Here is a 27,459-nt window from a genome sequence, read left to right on the forward strand (position 1 = left end):
TTTTAATTACAAATTGTTAATGGTCAATAAATAAGTAATGATAACGGTGGACTCAAATAAATAAGTAATGATAGCAATCACCTAATTGCTATAAGGAAAGTTTTCTTATTAATTACTAACAAAGGAAAAATATCCTTTACCCATAAAAAATCGGGTAAAACCTGAAACTTTCGGGAAGGATAGGATCAGGTACCCATTACCTAATAGATTTGGCCATCCTTACTATACCCAACACACGATAATTTCTCCAAAAGTTGGTCTTAAAGATCAAGGCGATTTAATTTCTCCAACAAGAGAAACTAGCTGGGCTTTTGATTACATCCTACGTTCCAAGTAAGTTTTGATACACTCATACAAGGGCAATTTAATTTTCGCTTAGTACTTTCATATGTGAATGTAATCTACAAAAAAAGGTGGAAATTTTTTTCTAGTAAGAGAATTACATTGCAACGGAACAGGTAGAAATTGAAAAACGTAACAAAAGCCTGGAAAGAGAATTTCTGTTCTCTTTCATGAACACATGCATCATCCCCTTCATAATATGAACATAAACATACATCACATATTTCTTATTAACTTCTCTAATTCACGCTCCCCCCTCTTCAACATTTTTAATTAATGCTTTGGCACTGCTAGCTTCCTTGGCTGTGTCATAGGATGCATGTAATCCAAAAAGGAAATAGTAAACAATCATTACTAGAGTCCATATCCCGAACCTTTCGAACGATGCTTTATCTATAGAACCAAGAAGGAAAATGTTGACGGTAATTGATAATGATGGCAGCCAAGGTACCAAAGGTACACCCCAAACTTTTGGTTCCCTAGCCTGTGGAACAAAAAGCCAAAGCCCGAAAGTTGACAAGAGCCAAATTGGTAGAGTTATTGTATACCCAATCCAACCATCAGTAGATGAGGCCCAATAAATAGCAGTGCCAATTGAAGATCCAAGAATAAGGGCAAGAAACACAATGAACTTGATACGGTTTGCTATTGTTGTAACCCCACTAACATAGTATCGACGCACAAGAAGGCCAATAGCCACAAGCATGAAGATAAACAATGTGGAGATTGAGAGCAAGTTTGAGAGAATCCCAAGTGAAGTGAAGAAGGCAATTACTGCAGTGGCTGCAAGCATGACCACTGTGGCATTGAGAGGAGTCCCAGTTTTCTCATTCACAATGGCGAGCCATGGGGGCATCATGTGTGTACGTGCAATATGTGTGAGATATCGAGCTTGACCCACTGCTGATACAAGCAAAACAGTTGTCATTCCCTTCAATGCACCAGCAGCAACTATGTACTTAGCCCATCCCCAGCCTGCGGCTTCAAATGCCACAGAAAATGGTGCATCTACGTCAATATCTTTGTATGGTTGGATTAGGCATAGTGTCATGGCTAGTAAACAATATGCCAATGTAACAATCACCATTGAGGCAACAAGACCAATAGGAATGTCCCGACCGGGATTCTTTGTTTCCTCAGCCATGGTTGAGACAGCATCAAATCCAATATAGGCAAAGAAAAGCACAGCTGATGCTTGAAAGATGCCACGGACGCCAAATGGTGCAAAATCGCTGTAATTTTTGGCGTCAGCTTTTATAAGGCCTGCAATGATGATGAAGATAATGACAGCAACATGGATGATGGAAGCAATGTAATTGAAAATTGAGGAGCCCTTTGTGCTCATAACAGCCATAAGACAAATGATAGCCAAGACAACAATGGCAATGGGGTCCAGGTATCTATAGTCTGGCGATAAACCATGGGCTACAATGCGGAAATCATTTGGATGGTGGTTCAATAGTGTGGCAAAGTAGGATGTCCAAGAACGGGCAACGGCTGCTCCACCAATCACGTACTCGAGTAGGATGTTTCCGGCAGCAATGAAGGCCATAAAATCACCCAGCTCTACTCTTAAATAGGCAAATGATCCACCTGAAAGGAAAGCAACTTGTTAGCTTTGCCATATTATTTAGCCGTTAATTTGTTCAGATTATTGAAGGGCCAGTAACAATTTTTGTTCAACCGTGCCAGTCAAGGTAAAGGATGTTGTCACGAATTCTCATTAACAAGCAATTAACAAATAAATTGACAACATCTTGAGGATCAAGAAAGTATTAAATCAAAACTATTTGTATTCATCATTCCTTTTTTTAACCTTCAAGTAACACAAGATATGTAAAGATCAACTAGCACCTTTTTTTTTTTTTTTTGTTGTTGAGAGTTTCAACTTATGACGTCTACTTCTGATAATAACTCTTTATCATCAAATCAAGATACCACTTAATTTTTGGTGTAGGTGGGTTTGAACTCCAGATCTCTTATTCAACTATTAGAAACTTTACCAATTGAGTTAATTGGAAACCACCAACTAACACCTCTTGATATTTATAACACATTCAAATCTCCATTTTCCCATTATTATAACTATGGAATTATTAAAATGAATAACATAACATCATTTAAAAAAAAAAATACATACTATATTTTGTGCAATAGGAATGTGCAATGGACAAGGTTATTATCTTGAATGGAACTTATTCATGTGAATTATATATTTGTATAGGAATTTCTCTATTCTCTTTTTATATACACGTATACATGTTATATAAATATATGTAATTTTTTTTTTCAATTAATAAAAAACGTTACATGTTAATTGTCTGAGGTGCCAAACTTTCATAGAAAAGGGTAGAAAAAAAAAGTCAAACATATTATTAGTCCACATATTGCTTTGTGTATCCCTGCTGAACCTTCTCGTTCTAATTACTAAATCAATTATAAGACTTTTTCAACCAAAAGGTGGGTTTGAACTCCAGATCTCTTATTCAACTATTAGAAACTTTACCAATTGAGCTAATTGGAAACCACCAACTAACACCTCTTGATATTTATAACACATTCAAATCTCCATTTTCCCATTATTATAACTATGGAATTATTAAAATGAATAACATAACATCATTTAAAAAAAAAAAATACATACTATATTTTGTGCAATAGGAATGTGCAATGGACAAGGTTATTATCTTGAATGGAACTTATTCATGTGAATTATATATTTGTATAGGAATTTCCCTATTCTCTCTTTATATACACGTATACATGTTATATAAATATATGTAATTTTTTTTTTCAATTAATAAAAAACGTTACATGTTAATTGTCTGAGGTGCCAAACTTTCTAGAAAAGGGGAGAAAAAAAAAGTCAAACATATTATTAGTCCACAGATTGCTTTGTGTATCCCTGCTGAACTTTCTCGTTCTAATTACTAAATCAATTATAAGATTTTTTCAACCAAAAGGTTGAAAGCTTTTTCTTTCTTTACTTCTTTTGCTTTGGTTTTACATGGCTAATTTCATATACAAGTATTTCACAATTCACACCGCTTTGCTATTAATAAATCTAAATTTTGTTTTGGTACTCATCACAACAACCCTCTTTACATGAATTATTTACCTAAAAGCCAGCTTTATTCTTAAAACACATCCTTCTTTACGTAAATTATTATATCAATATCAAGTTGTAATAGCATTCACAGCAAAGATGTTAAAGTGGATAAAAAATTATTTTTAAAAAATTTTAGCTTTCGGCTATAGTAAGCTGTTATCTAGCAGCTCAGCATCAAGTTAAAAATAAAATTCAATTTTTTATTCACCTATCACTATTCCTTTAGTTATAAAATATTTCCTTCTCCTCTGCCCAACGACTCTCTCTTTAATCTCTCCTCACTCTCAGATTTTCTCTCTTATATTTTTTCTCTTCTCTCACTCAGATTTTCTCTCTTCTATTACTCTCTCGGTTATGTTGTGGGTTATGGTGGTTCAAGTTGTGGTTGTGGGTCTCGGTGTTTCAACCGTATGTGGTTCTCGGTGCTTCACGGTGGTTGAAGTCATGGTGGAATGGATTTTGGAATGAATTTTGTGGTTGGGTTGATTTTGGAGTGGGTTCACGGTACTTGAGGTTTTGTGGGTTTTTTTTTTTTTGTTTTGTATTTTTGTGGTGGCTGAAAATTAGTGAGTTCAAGAGAGTCCACATCTCCACTACTCACAACTTACCACATAATGCACTGTGACGAAAATTGTAAAACTTTTTGTAGAACTATCATTTCTCTAAAAATAAAGAATAAGGTACCGTTGTATAGAGCAAGTGCATGAATTTCTTCTTGTTCTATTGAAAACACCAATTGTGTGTGGACTTCACAAATTACGTCAATTTCATGAAGACGAACTAGGATTTCAAAATCAGCTTTTGGACCTTTTGTCCAAAGCATATTCACAATAATACGCGATTAAATATGATATATTGAGTGGTGACCGAATTAAAAAATATACGGTCCATAACTCCATGTTATATTATAAAAACGGCCACCAGTTTCTAGAGCTAGCTCTCACGTTGAGAAAGAAACAACTTAAACTAATATTTTATAAATTATACAAATTAGAGGGCGTATAATAGAAAAATGTGTAAAATTTACCACATTAGTCATTATATAATTGTGTAAATTTACACTAAAACTATTTATTTTTTTTATAAAATTTTTTATTTCTTCTTTAATTAAGTATCTAAGGATGAAGGAAAAGAGTGGATGGTGGTTATTATGTGTGAAGAAATATAAATATTTCAAAAAATAAAGAAAATTTATATTTTAATGCAATATAATGTAAAATAGATGATTTTTGTTGTGGGGTGTTTTGAAAAGTGAGTATAAAAAATAGAAAAAAGTAAGTTCTTATTCTAATATAGATAATGATTTTTGCACAAGTTTATGCGAGTGCTCTAAAAAGTCACCAGAAAATTCTAACTTATCAATATAAAAAGGACACTCTTATATTTAATAACCATTAGGAAAAAAGAAAAAAGAAAACAAAAGTTGTAAAAACTCAAAGTTAAGTTTACTTTCATCGGGCAGAAAACCCGAAAAACAACAATATCCAAAATTAAGTCTAAAAAGTTAGTTTGAACACTCAATTATTAGTACTTTTCAATATTTTCAAATTGGTTCTTTTATAAAAAGTGGTTTCAATAATAATAATGATAATAATTAAAGGAAAAAAATTAATGGATGTTTTAAAAGCATTAGTTTATGAATTATTTTTAAAAACTTTTTATGAAAGTTTTTTAAAAAGAGAAAAAAGTATCTATATATATATTTTACAATTTTTTATACTCTCCATAAAAGTAGTATAAATTTTTTTCTAAAATAGTTTATTAACAAATGCCCTAAGGGGCAAATTAATAAGACACATAATTTTTTTTGAGAGATTATTACAACATGTTGCTAACCCGTAGCTTGAACCTTTAAACTTTTAGATCCCCAAGCAGTTTGTGTATAGGGAGGTACTAATTTAGCTCCCAAACCCTTGACAACCAGACACATAATTAAAAATGGGATTCAAGAGATGACTTAATGGAAATGTGCATAAAGTTTTCCTTCAAAGCGATTAGAATGAATCTTATCTAATGGTAATTTATAGAATCATCCATTTGTATTATTTAAATAAGCCACGTGAGTTATTAAATAAGTCATATAATTAAAAGTACACCTAAATAGTTTTATCAATTGCCACACATAAGTTGGAAGAATTTTCCTCCAATCCAATTAAGTTAAAAAAAATTGGTAAATAATGCATTTCCAAATACTTAACAATTGACACCCCTTAAAATAAACAAATAAATAAAGCTCTATCAAAGCCTAAACATATCAAAATAATTACTCTCTCCTTAATCCTTAACTTAAAAACCCATTTCTTCAAGGCCAACAATTGAAATCAAGGTCCTATGTCAGGTGGGTTTAAGTTATACCTAGTGTAATTTTAAGTAATATTACACTACTCAATATTTTTTAAATGAAAATGAATTTTGACAAATCTACTATTATATTATATTATCTATATATATTCTTTATGTTTGCAAAATTTTAAAGTGATTAAAGATTAATAATTATGTTATCAATCAGTTGTTTAAATTTAAGTTTTTATAATTTAAAATAATGCATAAAAAATGAACTTATAAATCAAATGATAAATAACATCCAATTGACATCACCATTAAAACTTTATAATTAAATGGCCATTAAAACTTGATTGATAGATTACTACAAAAATTAAAAATTCGCAAAAAGACGAAAAAAAAAAAAAAAAAAAAAGCTAGAAAATAAAGATGGTACATACCTGCACTTGGGATCTCAACGCCGAATTCTGTGTAGCAAAAAACAGAGAGCAATGCAGAGACCCCCGAAATGACGTAGGACAATACAACCGCAGGTCCTGCATGTTCTCGAGCCTCAAGCCCTGTGAGGACGAAGATACCAGCTCCAATCACAGCTCCTATACCGAACCACATTAGGTCCCACCACGTCAGCGACTTCTTCATCTCGTGCTGGCTCTGTGCCTTCACGTCCACTAGCTCCGTCTCGTCCGACGACCGAGTCAGCACTCGATCTTTCAGCCTATGTGGTGTGTCCTTCAACGCCCTCAAATAATTTCCCCAGCTCCGAAACGATTCATCAGGGAGAAAATCGTCTTTTGCGCATGAGCACCCTCTTCTCCGAACACTTTCGTCTCCTCTGTATTCTCCCATCTTGATTCAAACTCTCTCTCTCTCTCTCTCTCTCTCTGTTTGTTTCCCAAGAATATAGAGAAAGAAAGAGAGAGAGATGAAAGGAGTATAATGATGAATCTATTTTTGAAGGACACAGGTAGGGAATTAATAAATATTGTGTATATATATATATCAGCTCTAAACGGCAATTCTGGCCACAATTATAAATACATTTATCTAGCTGTATTCTTTTTTATTACTATTATTATAATTTGATTATATAATTAGGTTATTCAATGGAATTCAAATATTTAATTTTCTTTAAAATAGATATCATTATTATTCTTTTTTTTATCGATGTAGCCAACTGTTGAAATTTAATTGTGAATCTTAATATACTGTCATCTAAGATATTGTATTTAAATTTTATCTAACTCATAATTACAACGAAGAGATGCAATTTGAACATGGACATTCCTGCTATTGGAAAAATTAAAATGTGTCACTTAATAAAGCACCTATGTCACTACATGTATATTTAGTTGGCCTATTAATGAGTAATGTGTTGATTTTATGAATCATCACATGTAATGAGTTGGAGAAAAATTTTTAAACCCATTTTAGGAAAAAAAAAAAAAAAAAAAACCTTTGTCCTTTAAAATCTATCTTTGAAAGCTACTTTAAAAGTGACATAGTTTTTTTAAAGTTTTTTTTTTTTGATAAAGTTTTTAAAGGAAATTTGAAGGAAGATTTCTTCAACTTACTAAATAATAACTTAAAATTTGTTTTCCCAAAAATTTTGTCAAGTAATAATTCTTAAAAAGAAAACAAAGAGTAATTATGTTCGTGCATTCACATCAAGGAAAGCAATTGGCTAGAATTAAATGCTAATTCTTAGGAACAATTATTTTTCAAGAAATGTTACTTTAAATAAGTACACTCATATATGGTTACGAGATTTGTTAAAATGAAACTTGAAAAGTCAAAGATTCAAGAAATGTGAAAAGAAGAAATAGAAAAAAAAAAAAAAAAAAATTTAAGTTGACTTGAATGATCCGAGAGTTTCTCTAACGATTGGCGGAAAAGAAGTGGGTTAAAGACTGATATTCTAATATGAGCTATTTGTCTGTGTTGTTATTAAAAAAAATAAAAATAAAAATCATTCAAGCCCGGTAATTTATAGCATTACTTTTATTAATTAGCATAGTCTCTTTCTCAAAAAAAAAGAAAAGAAAAAATTAGCATAGTCTTTGTAGTAATTAACTTGCTCTAGATAGTCGTACTTATACATCAAAGTAAATTAGGTAGTAATTATAGCAGTATTTTTATTAATTAACTTGGTTTACATACAGTAATTATAAATTGAAGAAAATACATTAAAGTATAATTATTAAAGCAGCGTTTTTCATAACTGCCAAAAGATTCGCATTTATATAGAATCTTTCAAACGAAGAATCTAGTTGGACGGCTGGGATTGGATTCATGAGAGGATGATGGGCGAAAATAGCTCAATAGCACCATTTGATAAAATATTTAGCAGTATACCACTATTTGCAAAATTATTAATAATGTACCACTGTTTTGAAACTCGATTATGCAAAACTTGAGTTTTAAATACTCGAGTTTTAAAAAAGTGGTACATTGCTAAATATTTTGCAAACAGTGATATGTTGTTAAATATTTTGGCAAATGGTGTTATTGGGTCATTTTTGCCAAGGATCATGAGTTCGATAAACTCTCATCATGAGTTCGATGAAATTACACATCATCATGCTTCACATGGTATCTCAACTCTCAACTCTCAAGTACACTTGGACTCATGTTTCACATAGTTATATCCCTAAACACACACCAAAATAAATAAATAATTAAAAGATAGTGTATTGAGAAGATCAATTTGAAAGCTTCCTACCACTAGGCTTAGTTGCCTGAGTTGTTCTCGGTACCTTATGTGTCCGCTAACTCGGGGGTTCGATCCCCCGCAATAACAAATTACCTAGCAAAAAAAAAAAAAAAAAAAATTTAAAAGCTTCCTTCTCAAAAAAAAATCAAAATCAAAATCAAAAGCTGGCAAAAATCCTTTTTTTTTTGTTTTTTTTGTTTTTTGCTGAATATATTTTGACCAATTATGATAATGCTTTTTTTTTTTTTTTGGGCTTCAAATTATGCTTTCATACTTTGATCTTGAAATGTATAGGAGCTGAGGTGATTTTGAGAATGAGCAAAAACAAGTTGTAATTAATAAGAAAGTCAATATGGGATTTTGATGATTGGAATTCTCATTCTTGAGGCTTCTCAAAATGGAAATTTCGAGGAAAGTTTTAGGCTTTTGAGAGTATTAAAGGAAGTTAATATTGAAGAAGAAAGATGCTGCTTAACTTTACAACGATAATACTACGACTTGCAGTTTAGCATTAGAGTTATAGAAGACACGTGGTCTAGTAGAATTAGTGTAGTAGTTTGTTACTTCTGTTAGTAGATGCTGCTTCTAATGAATACTGAAAATCTGTCTAATTTACTACAACGGTGAAATTATCCCAGTAAAAAAAGTTGCTAGAATTATCTTATTACACACCTCCTTTCATGCAATGATAGACCTTCCAAAAATTGGGAAAATTATTATATCTGTTGGTGGAGTCCTTTCTTCCCTCACAAAAGGATGTGGGTCTCATTTGGGACTCATAAGTGGAGCCCACACCTCTTATGAGAGGAGAAATAATTCCTTCCGTCATAATTTCTCCTAAAATTCGTCCAAGAATCAAAGTAAACATGGTCAGGGAATCAAAAAAAAAAAAAAAAAAAAAAGTAAAAATGGTCATATTTTTTGGATGTTGGAACACAATCACTGTATAGAATTATGGGGTAATTGATAGGCAAAATATACTAACATGGGCTTTTGGTTAGCTAGAAGGCATCCTACTTCCTACATTCTAAATAAGTTCTGCATAAAATACTTTTTTCATACAAGGGCAATTTAATTTGCTCTTGTTACTTTCATGTGTGAATGAAATTTACAAAAAAGTGGAATTTTTTCAACATTATTACAAAAGAATTACATTGCAACGAAACCAGTAGGAAAAAAAAAAAGGGTAACAAAAGCCTAGAAAGAAAATTTATTTTGTCTTTCATGAACACACATCATCTCCTTCATAATATGAACATAAACTTTTTTTTTTTGGATAAACTGTATGAACAGAAATTACATAAACATATGCATCACACATTTCTTATTTACTTCTCTAATTCAAGGCCCCCTCTTCAACATTTTTCATCTGTTTGGCACTGCTAGCTTCCTTAACTGTGTCATAGGACGCATGTAATCCATAAAGGAAATAGTAAACAATCATTACTAGAGTAAATATCCCGAACCTTTCGAACGATTTTTTATCTATAGACCCAAGAAGGAAAATGTTGATGGCAATTGATAATGATGGCAGCCATGGTACCAATGGTACACCCCAAAATTTTGGTTCCCTGGCCTGTGGAACAAAAAGCCGAAGCCCGAAAGTTGACAAGAGCCAAATTGGTAGAGTTATTGCGTACCCAATCCAACCATCAGTAGATGAGGCCCAATAAATAGCAGTGCCAATTGAAGATCCAAGAATAAGGGCAAGAAACACAATGAACTTGATACGGTTTGCTTTTGTTGTCACCCCACTAACATAGTATCGACGCACAAGAAGGCCAATAGCCACAAGCATGAGGATAAACAGTGAGGAGATTGAGAGCAACTTTGAGAGAATGCCAAGCGATGTGAAGAAGGCAATTACTGCCGTGGCTGAAAGCATGACCACTGTGGCATTGAGAGGAGTCCCAGTTTTCTCATTCACAATGGCGAGGCATGGGGGAATCATGTGTGTACGTGCAATATGTGTGAGATATCGAGCTTTTCTCACTGCTGCTCCAAGCAAAACTGTTGTCATTCCCTTCAATGCACCAGCAGCAACTATGTACTTAGCCCATCCCAAACCTACGGCTTCAAATGCCACAGAAAATGGTGCATCTACATCAATACCTTTGTATGGTTGCATTAGGCATAGTGCCATAGCTAGTAAACAATATACCAATGTAACAATCACCATTGAGCCAACAAGACCAATAGGAATGTCCCGACCGGGATTCTTTGTTTCCTCAGCCACAGTTGAGATAAGATCAAATCCAAGATAGGCAAAGAAAAGCACTGCTGATGCTTGAAAGATGCCATGGACGCCAAATGGTGCAAAATCACTGTAATTTTTGGTGTCAGCTTTTGTAAGGCCTGCAATGATGATGAAGAGAAGGACAACAATATGGATGATGGTGGCAATGTAATTGAATATTGAGGAGCCCTTTGTGCTCACAACAGCCATAACACAAATGGTAGCCAAGACAACAATGGCAATGGGGTCGAGGTAGCTGTAGTCTGGTGCTAAATTATGGGCTACAATGCGGAAATCATTTGGCTGGTGGTTCAAGAGTGTGGCAAAGTAGGATGTCCAAGAACGGGAAACCGCTGCTCCACCAATCACGCACTGGAGTAGGATGTTTCCGGCAATGATGAAGCCCACGAAATCACCCAGCTCAACCCTTAAATAGGCAAATGATCCACCTGAAGGAAAGCAACTTGTTAGCTTAGCCATATTATTTAACCATATATGTTAATTTGTTCTGATTATTGAAGCGCCGGACACATAATTTTTGTACAACCGTGCATGTGTCAAGGTAAAGGATGTTGTCATGAATTCCCATTAACAAGCAATTAACAAATAAATCGACCATATTTCTATGATCAAGAAAGTATTAAGGGTCCGTTTGGATACAGCTGAAAACTGAAAACTGAAACTGAAAAACACTGTAGCAAAATAATTTTTAAATGTATGAATAGTATCGTGGGACCCATTTTTAATGAAAAAGTTGCTGAAAAGTGTATTTTGTGGGACCCATGAACAGTGCATAAAAGCACTGTTTACATAAGAAAAGTCAAAAAGATACAGCTTGACAAAAAAAAAAAATTTCTAAAACGTAAACGCGCGTCTGGGAAGCGCAAAACGTGCTTCCCAAACGCACTCTAAATCAAAACTATTTGTATTTTATCTTTTTTTTAGCATTCAAGTAACACAAGTCATGTTTCTAAAAAAAAAAGAAAAAAAAAAAAAGTAACACAAGACATGTCAAGTTCAATTAAAATTTCCTGATATTTATAACTGGTTCAGAACTCCATTTTCCAATTATTATAACTATGGAATAATTCAAATGAATGACATAAAACAATTTTTAAAAATATATAATATGTTTTGAGCGATAAAAGTGTGTAATAAACATGGTTATCTTGAATTTAATTTATCCATGTGAATTATGTATTTGAAAAGGAATTTTCTCTGTTCTCACGTTATATATATATATATATATATATATACACACACACATATATTAATATGTGTAATTTTTTTCAATTAATAAAAAACATTACATTTTAATTGCGTGAGGAGCCAAACTTCGATAGAAAATGGGAGAAGAAAAAAAAAAGTCAAACATATTATTAGTCTACAGATTGTAGGGAATCAAGCCGAATTCCCAACCTGTGAGAAACAAAAAAAATAGAGAAAACACATGCCAAAGAAAAACAATCACACGCACAAGACAGTATTTATGTGGTTCTGCAATTTGCCTACGTCCATGGAGTTGCGAGGATATCACTATTATCAGGGAAGAATACAGAGTACAACTTGCAGCTACAATATTTTCTCTCTACATAAAACACGGCAACAACACCACACTAAAAAACCCTAATTACAAAAGGCGGTTCCATAATGGGCTAAACGGGCCCAAAACTAGGCTCCACAAAGCCCAACAAATCTCCCACTTGGAGACTAGTTCAATCACCAACATCAAATCGCTATCCTCGAAGAAACAATCCCTCACCCTGCAACTCATCCTCCTGTCCTCAAGCTAGAAGACCAATTGAAGCTGCGCATAGCTTCAACTTCTCAATAATGACACCCTTAGTCAACATGTCTGTTGGGTTCTTAAATCCACAAATCTTCACAAGTATTACCAATTTATCTTCAACAAGGTAACGGATAAAGTGATATTTTGATTGTATATGCTTCGACTTTGAATGAAAAGTCGAATTTTTGGCAAGAAAGATTGCACTCTGACTGTCACTGTGTAGAATGCCCATCTCCTGCTTCTTACCCAATTCGTCTAAGAAACTATGTAGCCAAATCATCTCATTTCCAGCTTCAGTTGCTGTAACATACTCAGCTTCTGTAGTAGACAAAGTAAGAATCTTCTGTAGATTTGAAGCCCATGATATAGTTGTACCACCCAAAGTAAAAACAAACCCAGTAGTACTTTTTCTACTATCAATATCACCAGCAAAATTAGCATCTACATAACCCTGTAGTTTCAAACTTGTACCTATAAAGCAAAGACATGTATCTGATGAACCCTTCAGATATCTCAAAATCCACTTGACTGCCTCCCAATGTTGCTTTCCAGGCCTACTCATGAATCTGCTCACAACTCCCACTGCATGTGCAATGTCTGGCCTTGTACACACCATAGCATACATCAAGCTGCTAATAGCTGAGACATAAAGCACCTTGCTCATATGGTCCCTTTCTTCTTCTATCTTCTGTGACTGTTCTTTGCTTAGTTTGAAATGACTATCTAAGGGTGTGCTAACTGGTTTAGCTTCATTTATGTTGAACCTGCTGAGAACTTTCTTCACATACTCTGACTGTGAAAGCTTCAATGTACCATTAGCCTTGTCTCTAATGATTCTCATACCAAGGATTTGCTTTGCAGCTCCTAAATCTTTCATTGCAAACTGTTTGGACAATTGTTTCTTTAGATTATTAATCTCCTCAATGCTAGACCCTGCAATAAGCATATCATCCACATACAACAGTAATATGATGTAAGAATTGTCAAAAGACTTAACATAGTAACAGTGATCAGCTTCACATTTCTTGAACCCAATTCCATATAAAATTGTCAAATTTCTTATACCACTGTCTTGGAGCTTGTTTTAGGCCATGCAAGCTCTTTTTTCAGTTTGCAAACTAGATTCTCTTGTCCCTGAACAATGAACCCTTCTGGTTGAATCATGTAAAGGTCTTCCTCCAAGTCACCATAAAGGAATGCCATCTTCACATCTAATTGCTCAAGATGTAAGTTTTCTGTAGCCACAATTCCCAGTACCAGTCTGATTGTTGACATCTTCACAACTGGAGAAAATATCTTTGTGTAGTCAATGCCTTCCTTTTGCTGGAACCCTTTAACAACTAATCTGGCCTTGTAACGTTTGCTACCATCATGCTCATTCTTTATTCTGTATACCCACTTATTGTGCAAAGCCTTCTTTCCTACTGGCAATTCAGTTAGTTCCCATGTCTGATTCCCCAACAAGGAATCCATCTCATCCTTCATGGCTAACTCACACTTGCTTGAATTCTCATCTTGTAAGACTTCATCATAACACTCTGGCTCACCACCATTAATTAACAGGAGATAATTTAGAGTGGGTGAATAACGCTGTGGAGGTTTAATGTTCCTGGAAGATCTGCGGACTTCAGCTACAGGTGTACTCAGATCTACCTGTGAATTTACATTCTCTTTATCTTCTTCACCCCTTTTTTGGACAGGACCTTCAGTCAATTCATCTAAGTTGACAAACTCAGATTTCTTTTGATTTATCTCTGTAACATCTGACACTACAGTTGACCTGTCCTTGTACATAACCTGTTCATTAAATATCACATTTCTACTTCTGATGATTTTCCTATTTTGTTCATCTCAAAATCTATAGCCAAATTTCCCATCACCATATCCAATGAAAAAACATATTTTAGACTTTGCATCAAGTTTACTATGAGCATCAGAATCAATATGAACATAAGAAACACAACCAAAAACTTTTAAATGTGAAAACTTTACCTCTTTACAGCTCCAAACCTCTTCAGGAAGTCTGAACTCCATGGGAACTGATGGTCATCGGTTTATCAGATAAGCTGTAGTGCTAACAGCATCAGCCCAAAAGTTTTTGGTAGTCCAGCATGCAACCTCATACTCCTAGCACGCTTATTGAGAGTTCTGTTCATGCGCTCAGCCACACCATTCTGCTGTGGTGTCCTAGGAATGGTCTTCTCCATCCTAATTCCCTATGCAGCACAATACTCATTGAACCCTTCATCTATGTACTCTCCTCCATTATCTGACCTCAAATATTTTACTTTCAAACTTGTTTCTGTCTTAACCAAGGCCTTCCACTTCTTAAAAGTTTGAAATACATTAGATTTATTTTTCAGAAAATAAACCCATACCTTTCTGCTTAAGTCATCAATGAAAGTGATGTAGTATCTTGAACCTCCAAGGGATGCAACCGGAGAAGGCCCTCACAAATCAGTGTGTACTAACTCCAATTTTTTAGCCTTCGGTGTCCTGCTAGTTTTTAAGAAGCTCACATTTTTCTGCTTTCCTAAGATGCGACTTTCACACATGTCAAAATCAATGGACTTTAATTTTGGTAGTTTTTCTTTTGACAGCAGCATCTTCATCCCTTTCTCACTCATGTGACCAAGTCTGCGGTGCCATAGGCTTGTATCAGTACTTGCATCAGCAACTGCAATTGTGTCTCTTGGACTTGAGGTCATGTACAGAGTACCCGTTTTCTTTCCACGAACCAATACCCTAACTCCCTTTGTAACCTTCCAAGTACCACTAACAAATAGTATTGTATGCCCTTCATCATTAAGTTGTCCAACAGAAATCAGATTCCTCCTTAGATCAGGAATATGTCGAACCTTCTCCAGTAACCAAACAGATCCATTGGGCAACAATATCCGGATGTCTCCCATACCTACAACATCCAAGACTGAACCATCAACCAAATACACCTTACCAAAATCACCTGCAACATAATTCTGTATGATTTCTCGGTGTGGAGTGGTATGAAACGAAACTCCTAAATACAAAACCCAATCATCAAGTGGATTGTCTATTGTAAGAATAATGCATCCTGTACCTCTTTTGTTACAACATTAGCAGAATCATCTCCATTCTTCTTCTTAGGACTTTTACATTGATTCCTAAAGTGACCTGTTTTTCCACAGTTCCAATATTGTATTTGTTGGCCTGATCTAGATTTGTTTCTGTTCTGATTAGAATTTCTGGATTTTGATCTGCCCCGATTTGAATTTTTGTCATTTCTTTTGCCTCTTGTCTCAAGGTTTAGGGTAGAACCAGATCCTGAGGTTTCGCTTGCATCTCTTCTGCGAATCTCCTCAGCCAGAATTAAATCTCGTATATTATTGTACTTCAGCTTTTCTTTTCTTGTAGAATTGCTTACTGCCATCCTTATTGCCTCCTAACTGTTTGGCAAAGAAGCCAAAACGATCAAAGCACGAATCTCATCATCAAAATCAATTTCTACAGACGACAATTGATTTGTGATAGTATTAAATTCGTTCAGATATTGTACTACGGAAGCATTCTCTGCCATTTTCAAATTGAACAATTTCTTCATCAGATGCACCTTGTTGTTTGCGGACGGCTTTTCATACATACCGGACAAAGCCTTCATCAGATCTGCTGTGGTCTTCTCCTTTACAACATTGTGTGCAACAGACCTAGACAGAGTTAACCTAATAACTCTTAGAACCTGTTTGTCAAGAAGCGCCCATTCCTCAACCTTCATACTCTCAAGTTTTGTCCCCAAAAGAGGTAGATGCAATTTCCTCCCATAGAGATAATCTTCAATCTGCATCCTCCAATACGCAAAGTCTGTGCCATCAAACTTTTCTATTCCAGACGCCTTTCCTGCTTCCTCTGCCGTTGCTCCCACTCAAACCTAACCCTAGGCTCTGATACCAGTTGAAGGGAATCAAGCCGAATTCCCAACTTGTGAGAAACAAAAAAAATAGAGAAAACACACGCCAAAGAAAAACGGTCACACGCACAAGACAATATTTACGTGGTTCGCCAATTTGCCTACGTCCACGGAGTTGCAAGAATATCACTATTATCAGCGAAGAATACTGAGTACAACTTGCGGCTACAATATTTTCTTTCTATATAAAACACGGCAACAATACCACACTAAAAAACCCTAATTACAAAAGGCGGTTCCACAATGGGCTAAACGGGCCCAAAAATTTTTCCCATTAAAAAACCACGCAACATTATTCGGGTCGGATCGGGTCATCAAACCGGATCAAACAAAACTAGGCTCCACAAAGCCCAACACAGATTGCTTTTTGTCCGTAAACTTTCTCGTTCTAGTTACCTACTTAATCAATTATTAGATTTTTTCAATCAAAAGGTTGAAAGCTTTTTCTTTCTCTACTTCTTTTGTTTTGGTTATACATGGCTAATTGTAGACACAAGCATTTCACACTATTAATAAACCTAAATTACACCTTATTTTGTTTTGGCATTCATCACAAAAACCCTTTTTACAAGAGTCATTTACGTAAAAGCCAGCTTTATTTTCAGGACACATCCTTCTTTTCGTGTAAATTATTATATCAATTTCAACACTGGCGGCTCCACATGCCAAAAAAATGTATATATATATTGTGGGGCCCAAATGATTTACGGGCCGGGCCCATCTACCTGGGGAAAATCCGAAGGCCCAAGCCGAGGAGGGCTATGGCCCAAGCTCGACAAAATAGCCTGTGGATATCGCCGAGGACGGCTCAGTCCTCGGCAGACCCAAAGTCCCCCCCCCTGAAGGAAGGGTAAAAACGGTATAGGATCGAAACCAGGAAGAAAGATCTAAAATATCCAGGGAAAGCTGCTCTTACTGCCATTCAATGCTCTGAACCTGACAGAGCCGCAGTCTTTGGCTTTTACAACCACCCCCAACGACTTTGAATATGGGTTGATGGGACAAGTATCAATTTTGGAAAGGTTGACCTTATACGTGGACAAAGGACAATGAACGCAGGCGAATATAAAAGGGAAAAGGGGTAACCTAAAGAAGGGGGTTGGGAAAAATGGCCAAAAACCAGAGCCACCCAGCCCACCTCCAGGAGAAAGACTCCAGGGGTGAAGGAAAACCGAAACTTGTATGAATACCACAAAAAGCCCACCGCCTGTCGACCAAGGCCTAGCCTTCCAAACCCACGCTCTACAAATGATATTGTTAGGGGCCTTTTCACGTGCGAACCCGACACTGTTACGGTCCGCCACGAATCGCGTCCTTACATATATATATATATTTATATATGCTTGACTGACCTAGCTTGCAAATAAAATAAAATAAAATAAAATGTATATATACACTTGCTAAAAATATGTTATATACTAAACTAACCTATTGTGATCACCCTAATAAAAATATTGAACACTCTAACTTGAGAATTACAAAAATTTGGGTTCAATAAAAATAAGAGTAATGCTATACTTACAACATTTTCACAATAATTTCACAACAAATCTAATGTGGTAAGCTGTTGTTGGTTTTAATTTGGGTCAAATACTGATATTATTTTTTTACCCATCAATAATAACTTTCTGCATAAGATTTATTATAAAAATATTGTGGATGTAGCATTATTTCAAAATTAGTTATGTCCCTCAAACATAATCCTTAGTCACTTTTATAAAATTAAAAAAAAAACTTAAATAACAACAATAAATATTAGCTCAAATAATAGCAAACATAAACCAAGCAAAAACAATATAAGATCAAACAACAACAAGTGAACATATTATTCAACAAAAAAAAGATAAAAATCGCTAACTATTCAAATTGGTAGCTCATTTAAACTATTTAATAAAAATAATCTCTAATTTCATTTTTCTTTAAAAAATGGTACCAAGAAAAATATTGTGAGTTCTTCTTGATGGTGATGATAGTTATACTCTTTATTTTTGGCTTTATAGTTGCAACAATTTTGCTCTCTTTGGCAACTTAACTCACAGTTGTATCAAATATTCAAGTTATCTCTTTATTAGATTTTGTATAATTTAAATTTCTTAGTGACTACCCTAAAATAAATAACTAGAAATGTCACTGAATATCAACGTTTATTAACAAACTTACGGGCGTATTTTTCTTCAACTTTTAAAAAAATGAACTTAATCACATGAGCCGAAACAAAAGTCTAGCATGTGCATGGATTACCTCCGATTCTTGTGAAAAAGACCAATTGTGTGTGGACTTTTTAAAATTACTTCAATTTCATAATGACAAACTGGGATTTCAAAATCGGCTTTTGGACCTTTATCCAAAGCATATTCACAATTATACGCGATTAAATATAATATATTGAGTGGTGACAGAATTCAAAAATATATGGTCCATACTACAAAACTCCATATTATATTAAAAAAAAAAAAAAAAAAGCCACCAGCTTTTCTCAAAAAAAAAAAAAAACAGCTACCAGTTTCTTGAGCTCTCACGTTGAGAAAGGAACAACTTAAAAGTTAAGAGCAACCAGATTTACCCACTCCCACTTAAAAGTTAACGTGACTTTTAAGTGGAGTTATAGTGTGTCTTTGCGTTAGAATTTAGAATTGCTTTCCCTCTCTTTTGTGTGTTTGTTTCTCAAAAAAAAAAAAAAAAAAAAGAGAGCAACCAAATTTAGTAGTCGACAGAAAATTCTAACTAATCAATCATGAAAAGGACACTCTTAATTTTTTTTTTTTTTTGAGAAACTGACTCTTAAATTCAAGAACCATATAAATTATGCATTAAGACAAAATATAAAAAGAAAAAAAAAATTGTACACTCAAAGTTTAGGCGGGTTGGTACGTCCCTGGTTAAAGGAGGTGTCTTAGGTGATAGCTTCAGGGGAAGCATATCTAATAATTAATATTTCTAAGTGAGTGAGTTAAAAAAAAAAAAAAAAAGTTTACTTTCATCCAAAAGAAAAACTGAAGAACAACGACATCCAAAATTCAGTCTAAAAAGTTAGTTTGAGACTTTGAGCTCTCAATTATTATTACTTTTAAAAAAAAATATTTTTCATAAAAGTGGTATCAAAACTTTCTTAAAAAAAATATCCAAAATTCAGTCTAAAAACTTAGTTTGAGCACTCAATTATTGTTATTTTTTTTTTATATTTTCCATAAAATCGATATTAAAACTTTCCTAAAATAACATATTAACAAATTTTCTAAGAGCACCCGTTAACTAGATTCATAATTAAAAAGAAAGCTCAAGTGAATATTATTAAATTTTTTATATTTTCTATAAAAGTGGTATCAAAACTTTTTTAAAATGATATATTAACAAATTTCATAAGATCACCCGTTAATCGGGTCCATAATTAAAAGGGGACTCAAGTGATGACTTAATGGAAATGTGCATAAAATTTTCCTTCAAAGAAATTAGAAGGAATCTTATGTAACGGTAGTTTATAAAATCATCTACATGTATTATTTAAATAGAAATTAGAAGGAATCTTATGTAACGGTAGTTTATAAAATCATCTACATGTATTATTTAAATAAGTCACATAAGTTATTTTATTTATTTATTTTTTTGAAAACCACATAAGTTATTTTTTATTTTATTTTTTTTGATTGGAAAATACTAAACTTTCATTCAAACCTTTGTAAAACTAGTACATCATGTGCACAAGCATGTGCTATTTGACTGGGACAGTCCTCCAGCCAAACCTCCATATTCTCAACATTCTGGGCATGTTGAGCTAACAAGTGGGCAGGGGCATTCCCCTGCCTTTTAACATGTAAAAAATCAAAAGTTCTAAAACCTTGAGCTTTCCTCAGCACTCCAAGAACGATGTTCTGAACCGAAGCCTCAGCTTCAGCGATGCCGTGGATGGTGTTGATAAACAGCTGCGAATCCCCCTCGAACACCACATCCCTAAGGCCCATGTCCTCAGCGAAACTTACACCGATCTCCAAAGCTTTTGCCTCCGTTTCTAACGCTCCGAGAGGTAGGTCCAGTTTCCTGGACATGGCCACTATCACCGAACCCTTCTCGTTGCGCACCATGACACCCACGCCGACCTGTTTCTATCTTGAAAACAGAGCGCCATCAACGTTTACCTTGAAAGAACCCAGTGGTGGAGGCTTCCATTCAACACTGGCTTGGTGATCGCCTTTCGAAATGCACGTCTTCTCCGTAGCTACAAGGAAATCATCAAGAGCTTTCAAAGAGCTCCTCACAATAACCCGACCTGGTCTAATTTTTCCCCCGTGCCTTACCTCATTTCTACTTTTCCAAATACCCCAACAGATCGATACCCATCTCTTCAGTAACCCCGGTTGAGCGTCCCAGCTAGTCCTCAGTCTGTTAAAGGTGTCCACAAAGCTCCAAGACTTTTGGATAACGCAGGGCAGGGAGAGCTTGCTTTCCTTCCAAACCTCTGTTCCACGGTTGCAAAAACAGAGCACATGCATGGCAGTTTCCTCCTGCTTACCACAAGCCTCACATATTTTAGAGCCCGTGATCTTCCTACGGTAGAGAGCATCTTTAGTTGGCAAGATACCGTTACATGCTTTCCACACAAAATGTTTAATCTTGTTTGACAATTTCATGCTCCACACCCCCTTCCAAACCCCATGCACTATAGACTGGTCCGAGCAACCAGAGCTGCCCCCCTTTGCCATGCACTCACGAGCTAGCCTATATGCGCTCCTAACAGTAAACTTTCCTTTCTTCTCTTCAGCCTATACCATTCTGTCCCTTGCAGTCGCCACACTAATCAGAATACTAAGGATTGCCTCCGCATCTTGTGGAAAAAAGAGGTTCCTCACCAGTTCTGTATCCCATTCTAAGCCGTCCTCCCTCAGCAACTCCTTAACCATGACAATTTGGTTCCCAGGTCTCTCTGGAGTGACTACCCTGTAGGTACTACGGGTAGTAAGCCACTGGTCCTGCCACACCCTTATACTCCGACCGTCTCTAACTTGCCATCTCAAGCCCCGTTTGACTAGATGTTGAGCAGCCATTATGCTCCTCCAAGCAAAGGACGCTTTCTTCCCAACCTCAGCATTCACAAAATTCCCGTTGGGGAAGTATTTGGCCCTATAAACCCTCGCAAATAGGGATAAGGAATTCGTTTGAAGTCGCCAGCCCTATTTAGCTAGTAAAGCCAGATTGAAGGACTTTAAGTCTCTGAAACCCAATCCCCCATTTTCCTTCGGAAGGCACATTCTATCCCAGCTCATCCAAGCCACTTTTTTCTCATTCTTGACCTGTCCCCACCAAAATTGTTTCACCATTCCGGTCATCTCATCACAGAGTCCGTTGGGGAACTTGAAGCAGCTCATAGTGTACAAAGGAACAGCCTGTGCCATTGCCTTAATCAGGACTTCCTTACCCACATTAGACAGAAGCTTCTCCTTCCAACCCGTAAGCCTTGAAGCAAGCTTATGTTTCATCTGAGCAAAGGTGTTTTTCTTAGACTTACCAATCAAAGAAGGAAGGCCTAGGTAGGACTCATGAGGTTTGATCACCTGGGCCCCAAACCTAGCCTTAATAGCCTCCTGAACATGAGTGGAGGTGTTTCGGCTGAAAAAAAGAGCCGTCTTGTTCCTATTTAATTGCTGCCCCCGAAGATGCCTCGTAGACTTGCAAAATTCTCTGCACTTCCGCCCCTTCCTTCTCCGATGCCTTGCAAAATATCAGACTGTCATCCGCGAAGAATAGGTGAGAAACACGCGGACCCCTAGCCGAGGCAGCCACTCCTTTCAATGCATTTCTCAGCGCTGCCTTATGCAACAATGTCGACAAACCCTCCGCACAGAGGAGAAAGAGGTATGGGGATAGGGGGTCTCCCTGTCGAAGGCCACGGGATGGGATGATCGTCCCAAAAGGATGGCCATTAAGTCTAATAGCATATGTAACCGAAGACACACATTCCATTACAATATGAATCTACCGCTCATTGAACCCCAACCTCTCCATGATTTTCCGCAGACACCTCCATTCCACCCGGTCATAAGCCTTGCTCATGTCCAGCTTCAATGCCATTTCCCCCTCCTTACCCTTCCTCTTCTTATTGATATGATCCATTAGTTCATGGGCCACAAGGACATTATCCGTGATGAGCCTTTCCGAAAAAAATGCGCTTTGGTTCTCGCATACAATGTCCTTTAATATCACCTTCATTCGGTTGGCTACCACCTTGGAGGCAAGCTTATAAGCCACATTACACAAACTGATCGGTCTATAGTCGGTGACTCTCGAAGGATTTTTTGTCTTAGGGATGAGCACAATGTGAGTTTCATGAAATTTAGGGGGAGCAACACCATGATTAAGAAAATCAACAACAGTTTGAATGACTACAGAATTAACAGTGGACCAATAATGCTGAAAAAATAAAGGAGGCATACCATCAGGGCTTGGCGCCTTCAACGGGTGCATCTGCTTAAGGGCTTTCTCAACCTCTGCTGCCCGAAAATCCTGCATTAGGACCGCATTCATTCTGTCAGTAACTTTAGGTTGAATAGCTTCTAGCATCTCATCACTGACTGTTGGGCCAGCAGACGTGAATAGCTCTTGGAAATACTCAACCAGAATATGGCCCATCGTCTCCTCCTCATCCTGCCAGATACCATTAGTGTCTTTTAGCCTAGAGATGGTGTTCTGTTGATGCCTTTTTGAGGCTTTCTCATGAAAAAAGGAAGTGTTTCTATCCCCAGATTGTAGCCAACAATTCCTTGACCGCTGCTTCCACATCACTTCCTCTGCTGAGAACAACTTATTTAACTCCACTTTTGTCGCATGAATCTCTGCCATGTTGAGCTCACCCCCTGGTAAGCACTCAAGCCATTGGAGCTTCTTTGAAAGTGAAGCTATATTTCGGCCTACGTGGCCAAATTTTGTACTGTTCCAACTTTGTAAAGAGGAACGACATTCAAGCAAGCACCTCCCAAACTGATTTTGGCTTTCAAGGATCCGGCCTCTTTCCCAAGCATTCTTCACTACCTCATCACATTCATCCTCCTTAATCCACATCACCTCAAACCTAAACAATCGTTTCCTTCTTTTATTTCTACTCCTTGGGGGGATAGCTTTCAGGATTAGCATATTGTGATCTGATGAGTGAGTGGCCACGTTGTAAAGTCTTACATGAGGGAACAAAGAAGTCCAGTTTGTAGAGACTAAGGCCCGGTCCAACCTCTCCCATACCCACCCTCGTGCCCCCAGTCTCCTACTCCATGTGAAATCTGGCCCCACAAAGCCCAAGTCTTGGAGCTTACTTTTATTAATGGCAGAGTAGAACGCCCTCATCTGCCATTCCGGTCTCTCTCCACCCCCTGCCTTTTCTCCCCTATGGAAAATCTCATTAAAATCTCCCATACAGACCCAGGGAAGCGCACTCCTTGTGCTCAAGTTCACAAGTAGCGCCCAAGACTCCTCTCTTTTTTTGGTTTCAGGATTGCCATAAAAACCGGTAAAGCGCCATTTCCTATCTCCTCCGTCTTCTGAGACAATTGCATCAATGTGCCTAGGAGAGAAAGTTTGCACATCAACTGTCTGCGATTCCTTCCATAAGAGCGCTAAGTCCCCACTCCTACGAACACTAGGAACAATCATGCCCTGACTTCTTTCCAACTTATGCTTAATTTCAACCATTTCCTCAACATTAAACTTGGTTTCCATGAGAAAAACCAAGCTGGGATCTTCCTCCATAACCGTTTTTTGGAGCGCTCCAACTGTTCGAGGGTTCCCAAGCCCTCGACAGTTCCAAAGCTATGGCACTCATTGTTCCCGGCAGGGCTGCACCGTAGCCGTCGCCTATCCCATTTGTGTGGCTAGCAACTTACCTAAAACAGCAACTTCCGTCTCTAGCTTTGGTCTTTTCCTAACCTCAACAATCTCTGTGATTTCTTCCAATGGATCACGGGTCTTTCGTTTTGCACCTGCATTTTCCTCCTCCACCTCCATGCATGTTATCTCCATCCTAGATTTCTTCTCCGTCGCCTTGGACGTATCCCCTCTCATATTTTCTTTCCCGGTCTTGCTTGCACGTGCATGAGTTTTTCTCCAGTTTGGGCTCTTAGTTCTTTTATAAATTCCTTGCTCAGCATCACTTGATTCTTTAGGCCCAGCTTGGAATATTACCACATAAGTTATTAAATAGGTTATATAATGTTAAAAAAATTTTCATATATATAACTGAAAGTAAACCTAGATGATTTAATCAATTGTCACAAAAAAATTCTCAAAAAAGAAAAAAAAGAAAAAATTGTCACAAAATGGGTTAGAAATTTTTTTCTCCAATCATTAAGTTAAAAAAAAAAAAATCAACAAATAAATGCATTTCCAAATACTTGACACCCCCTAAAATAAATAAATAAAGCTCTATCCGTAGAGCATTGAACTGGCCTCCAATAGATACGGCTAAAGCTTAAACATATCAAAAAATACTAGCCTCATCACACGCGCTTTGCGCGTGCGATGGGACTTTTTTAAAATTTTTATTTTACTAGTCTAGCAAAACAAAAATTTATGTTTTTATTTTATATATATAATTTTTATTTTGAGAATCTAATTTATAAGTGGATAAAGCAATTTGAAAATTAACAGCGCGTGTGATGAGACTTTTTTTAAAATTTTATTTTAGTGGTCTAGCAAAACAAAAATTTGTGTTTTTATTTTATATATATAATTTTTATTTTGAGAATCTAATTTATAAGTGGATAAAGCAATTTGAAAATTAACAAGAGAGTAACCCTATTTTGTAGGCAATGTTTTAGTGGAAGTTAGAGTTGTATTTTTACCAAATTGTCATTTAGTTTTGTCTCTACTTAAACATAGGAGTGTAGAGGCATTTTTGAACCAAAAAAATGAGGAATCCAAACAGGGATAGCCCCTTAAATAATAGTATAGATACTCCCCTCCTTGACTTTAAAAAAAAAAAAAAAAAAAACCCATTTCTCTAAGTCCAACAATTAAAATCAAAGCTATCTCAAAAAAAGAAAAGAAAAAGAAAAAATTAAAATCGAAGCCGTATGGCCAAATCTTTAATTTCCTACGTATTAGCCAATTATATATGGAAGTTAATGTTGACAATATTTTCATAATACTTTAATAATAAAATGGGTCATGATGCTTAGGATAATTGTTAATAAATCATATTAAGAAAGTTTTGACAACACTTTGGTGGGAAATATAAAAAGATATCAACAAAATTAATTATTTATCATTTTCCTATAAAATATTTCTAAAAATAGTTCCAAAATCAATGCCTTTAGGGAATTATTTAACATCTCGCTAATAAAAAAAATAAGTGGTAGATTGTTACTGGTTCAAATTTGAACTTACTAGTGAAATTACATTTTTGCCTACCAGTAATAGTCAATAACAACCTACTACTTAGAATTTGTTGTGAAAAAATTGAGGACATAATTTTTTTTAGAAAAAGATAATATATAAGGCAATCACCTATGTTAACTGCCCCTTCTCCCAAAAAAAAAAAAAAAAAAAAAACCCTATGTTGACTGCCTAATTAAATGACCATTAAAACTTTTTTTTTTTTTTGGAAAAAAAAAAATCATTAAAACTTGATAGATAATCATGATACTAGTAATATAAATAAATAAGAGTGTGACTTACCTCCATTTGTTTTTTGATGGGACATCTTTTTTTATTTTAATGAGAAACTTTCACGTCAATCATTAACTAAACCTTTGTTTTAATGAGAACTAACAAAGTGTACGTTTGGGTTAGAAATGAAAATAAAAATTATTTCACTATTCAGTTTATTTTTGCTATTATTTATGGGCTTCATTACACTTTTTGGCACTATTTATAAGTTCTACTGTACTATTTCAATTAACTTTTACCTTTATTTACATTACTTTCAACAAATAATTTTTCATTACAAACTCCAAACACACCAAAATGTCAAATTCAAAAACAAACGAGAAGCAAACCAAACCTTAAATTAAATAGATTAAAACAAAAATTGAAAATGGAAAAAGGAAATAATGAGCTAGATAATAAGTATGGAATTGGTACCTGCAACTGGGATCTCAACGGCGAATTCAGTGTAGCAAAAAACAGAGAGTAATGCAGAGATACCCGAAACGACGTAGGACAATACAACAGCAGGTCCTGCATGTTGTTGAGCCTCAAGCCCTGTAAGGATGGAGATCCCAGCTACAATCACAGCTCCTATGCCGAACCAAATGAGGTCCCACCACGTCAACGTCTTCTTCATCTCGTGCTGGCTCCGTGCCTTCATATCCACAAGCTCTGTCTCGTCCAACGACCGAGTCAGCACTCGATCTTTCAGCCTATGTGGTGTGTCCTTCAGCACCCTCACATAGTTTCCCCAGCTACGAAAAGATTCATCGGGGAGAAATTTGTGTGTTGCGAAGGAGCACCCGCGTTTCCAAACACCTTCTTGCCTTCCGTATTCTCCCATCCTGATTCAATCTCTACTCTCTCTCTGTGTGTTTGGTTCCTAAGAATATAAAGAGAGAGAGAGAGAGAGAGAGAGAGAGAGATAAAAGTAATGGTATAATGAATCTTTTATGAACCACACAGCTAGCGTATTAATCAATATTGTTTACATACATATAGCTCTATACAGCACGATTTTAGAATTATAAATACAGTTATCTACTTGAATTCTTTTTTCTTTCTCAAAAAAAATAAAAATAAAAATACTTGAATTCTTTTTAATTTTTTAATTTTTTTATTTTTATAGTACTATTATTATAATTTGATTCTATACTATTTAAATTATGTTCTCCAATTGGATTCAAATATTTGATATTTTAATTAAACAATTTTTTTTATATAAAAAAGATAGCATTGGTCTTACCTTAATGATCAATGCAGTCAAGTGTTGAAATTTAATTGGAAAACCTAATATATTCCATCTAAGATAATGTATCTAAGTTTCTTACCTAACCTATAATTACAATAATGAGAGGCAATTTGAACTTGGACATCCATATTGGAAAGATTAAACCGTGTCACTTAACAATGTATCTAC

At 35.6% G+C, this 27,459-nt stretch overlaps 2 protein-coding genes across 2 annotated transcripts; both read right to left on the reverse strand.

The window, feature by feature from the left end:
- Positions 1-405: 405 nt before the first annotated feature.
- Positions 406-6,687, reverse strand: LOC115992376 (cationic amino acid transporter 1-like). Its single transcript, XM_031116558.1, has 2 exons — positions 6,175-6,687; positions 406-1,935 (listed from the first exon to the last, which is right to left on the reverse strand). Exons 1-2 carry the CDS (start codon positions 6,581-6,583, stop codon positions 587-589), a joined length of 1,758 nt encoding a protein of 585 aa, XP_030972418.1. The 5' UTR covers positions 6,584-6,687; the 3' UTR covers positions 406-586.
- Positions 6,688-9,783: 3,096 nt separating this feature from the next.
- On the reverse strand, positions 9,784-26,883 carry LOC115990688 (cationic amino acid transporter 1-like). The gene is made up of 2 exons (XM_031114494.1): positions 26,475-26,883; positions 9,784-11,132 (listed from the first exon to the last, which is right to left on the reverse strand). Exons 1-2 carry the CDS (start codon positions 26,881-26,883, stop codon positions 9,784-9,786), a joined length of 1,758 nt encoding a protein of 585 aa, XP_030970354.1.
- Between the last annotated feature and the right edge of the window lie 576 nt (positions 26,884-27,459).

The sequence above is a fragment of the Quercus lobata genome, chromosome 5, assembly GCF_001633185.2.
Source record: "Quercus lobata isolate SW786 chromosome 5, ValleyOak3.0 Primary Assembly, whole genome shotgun sequence".
Lineage (NCBI taxonomy): Eukaryota > Viridiplantae > Streptophyta > Magnoliopsida > Fagales > Fagaceae > Quercus > Quercus lobata.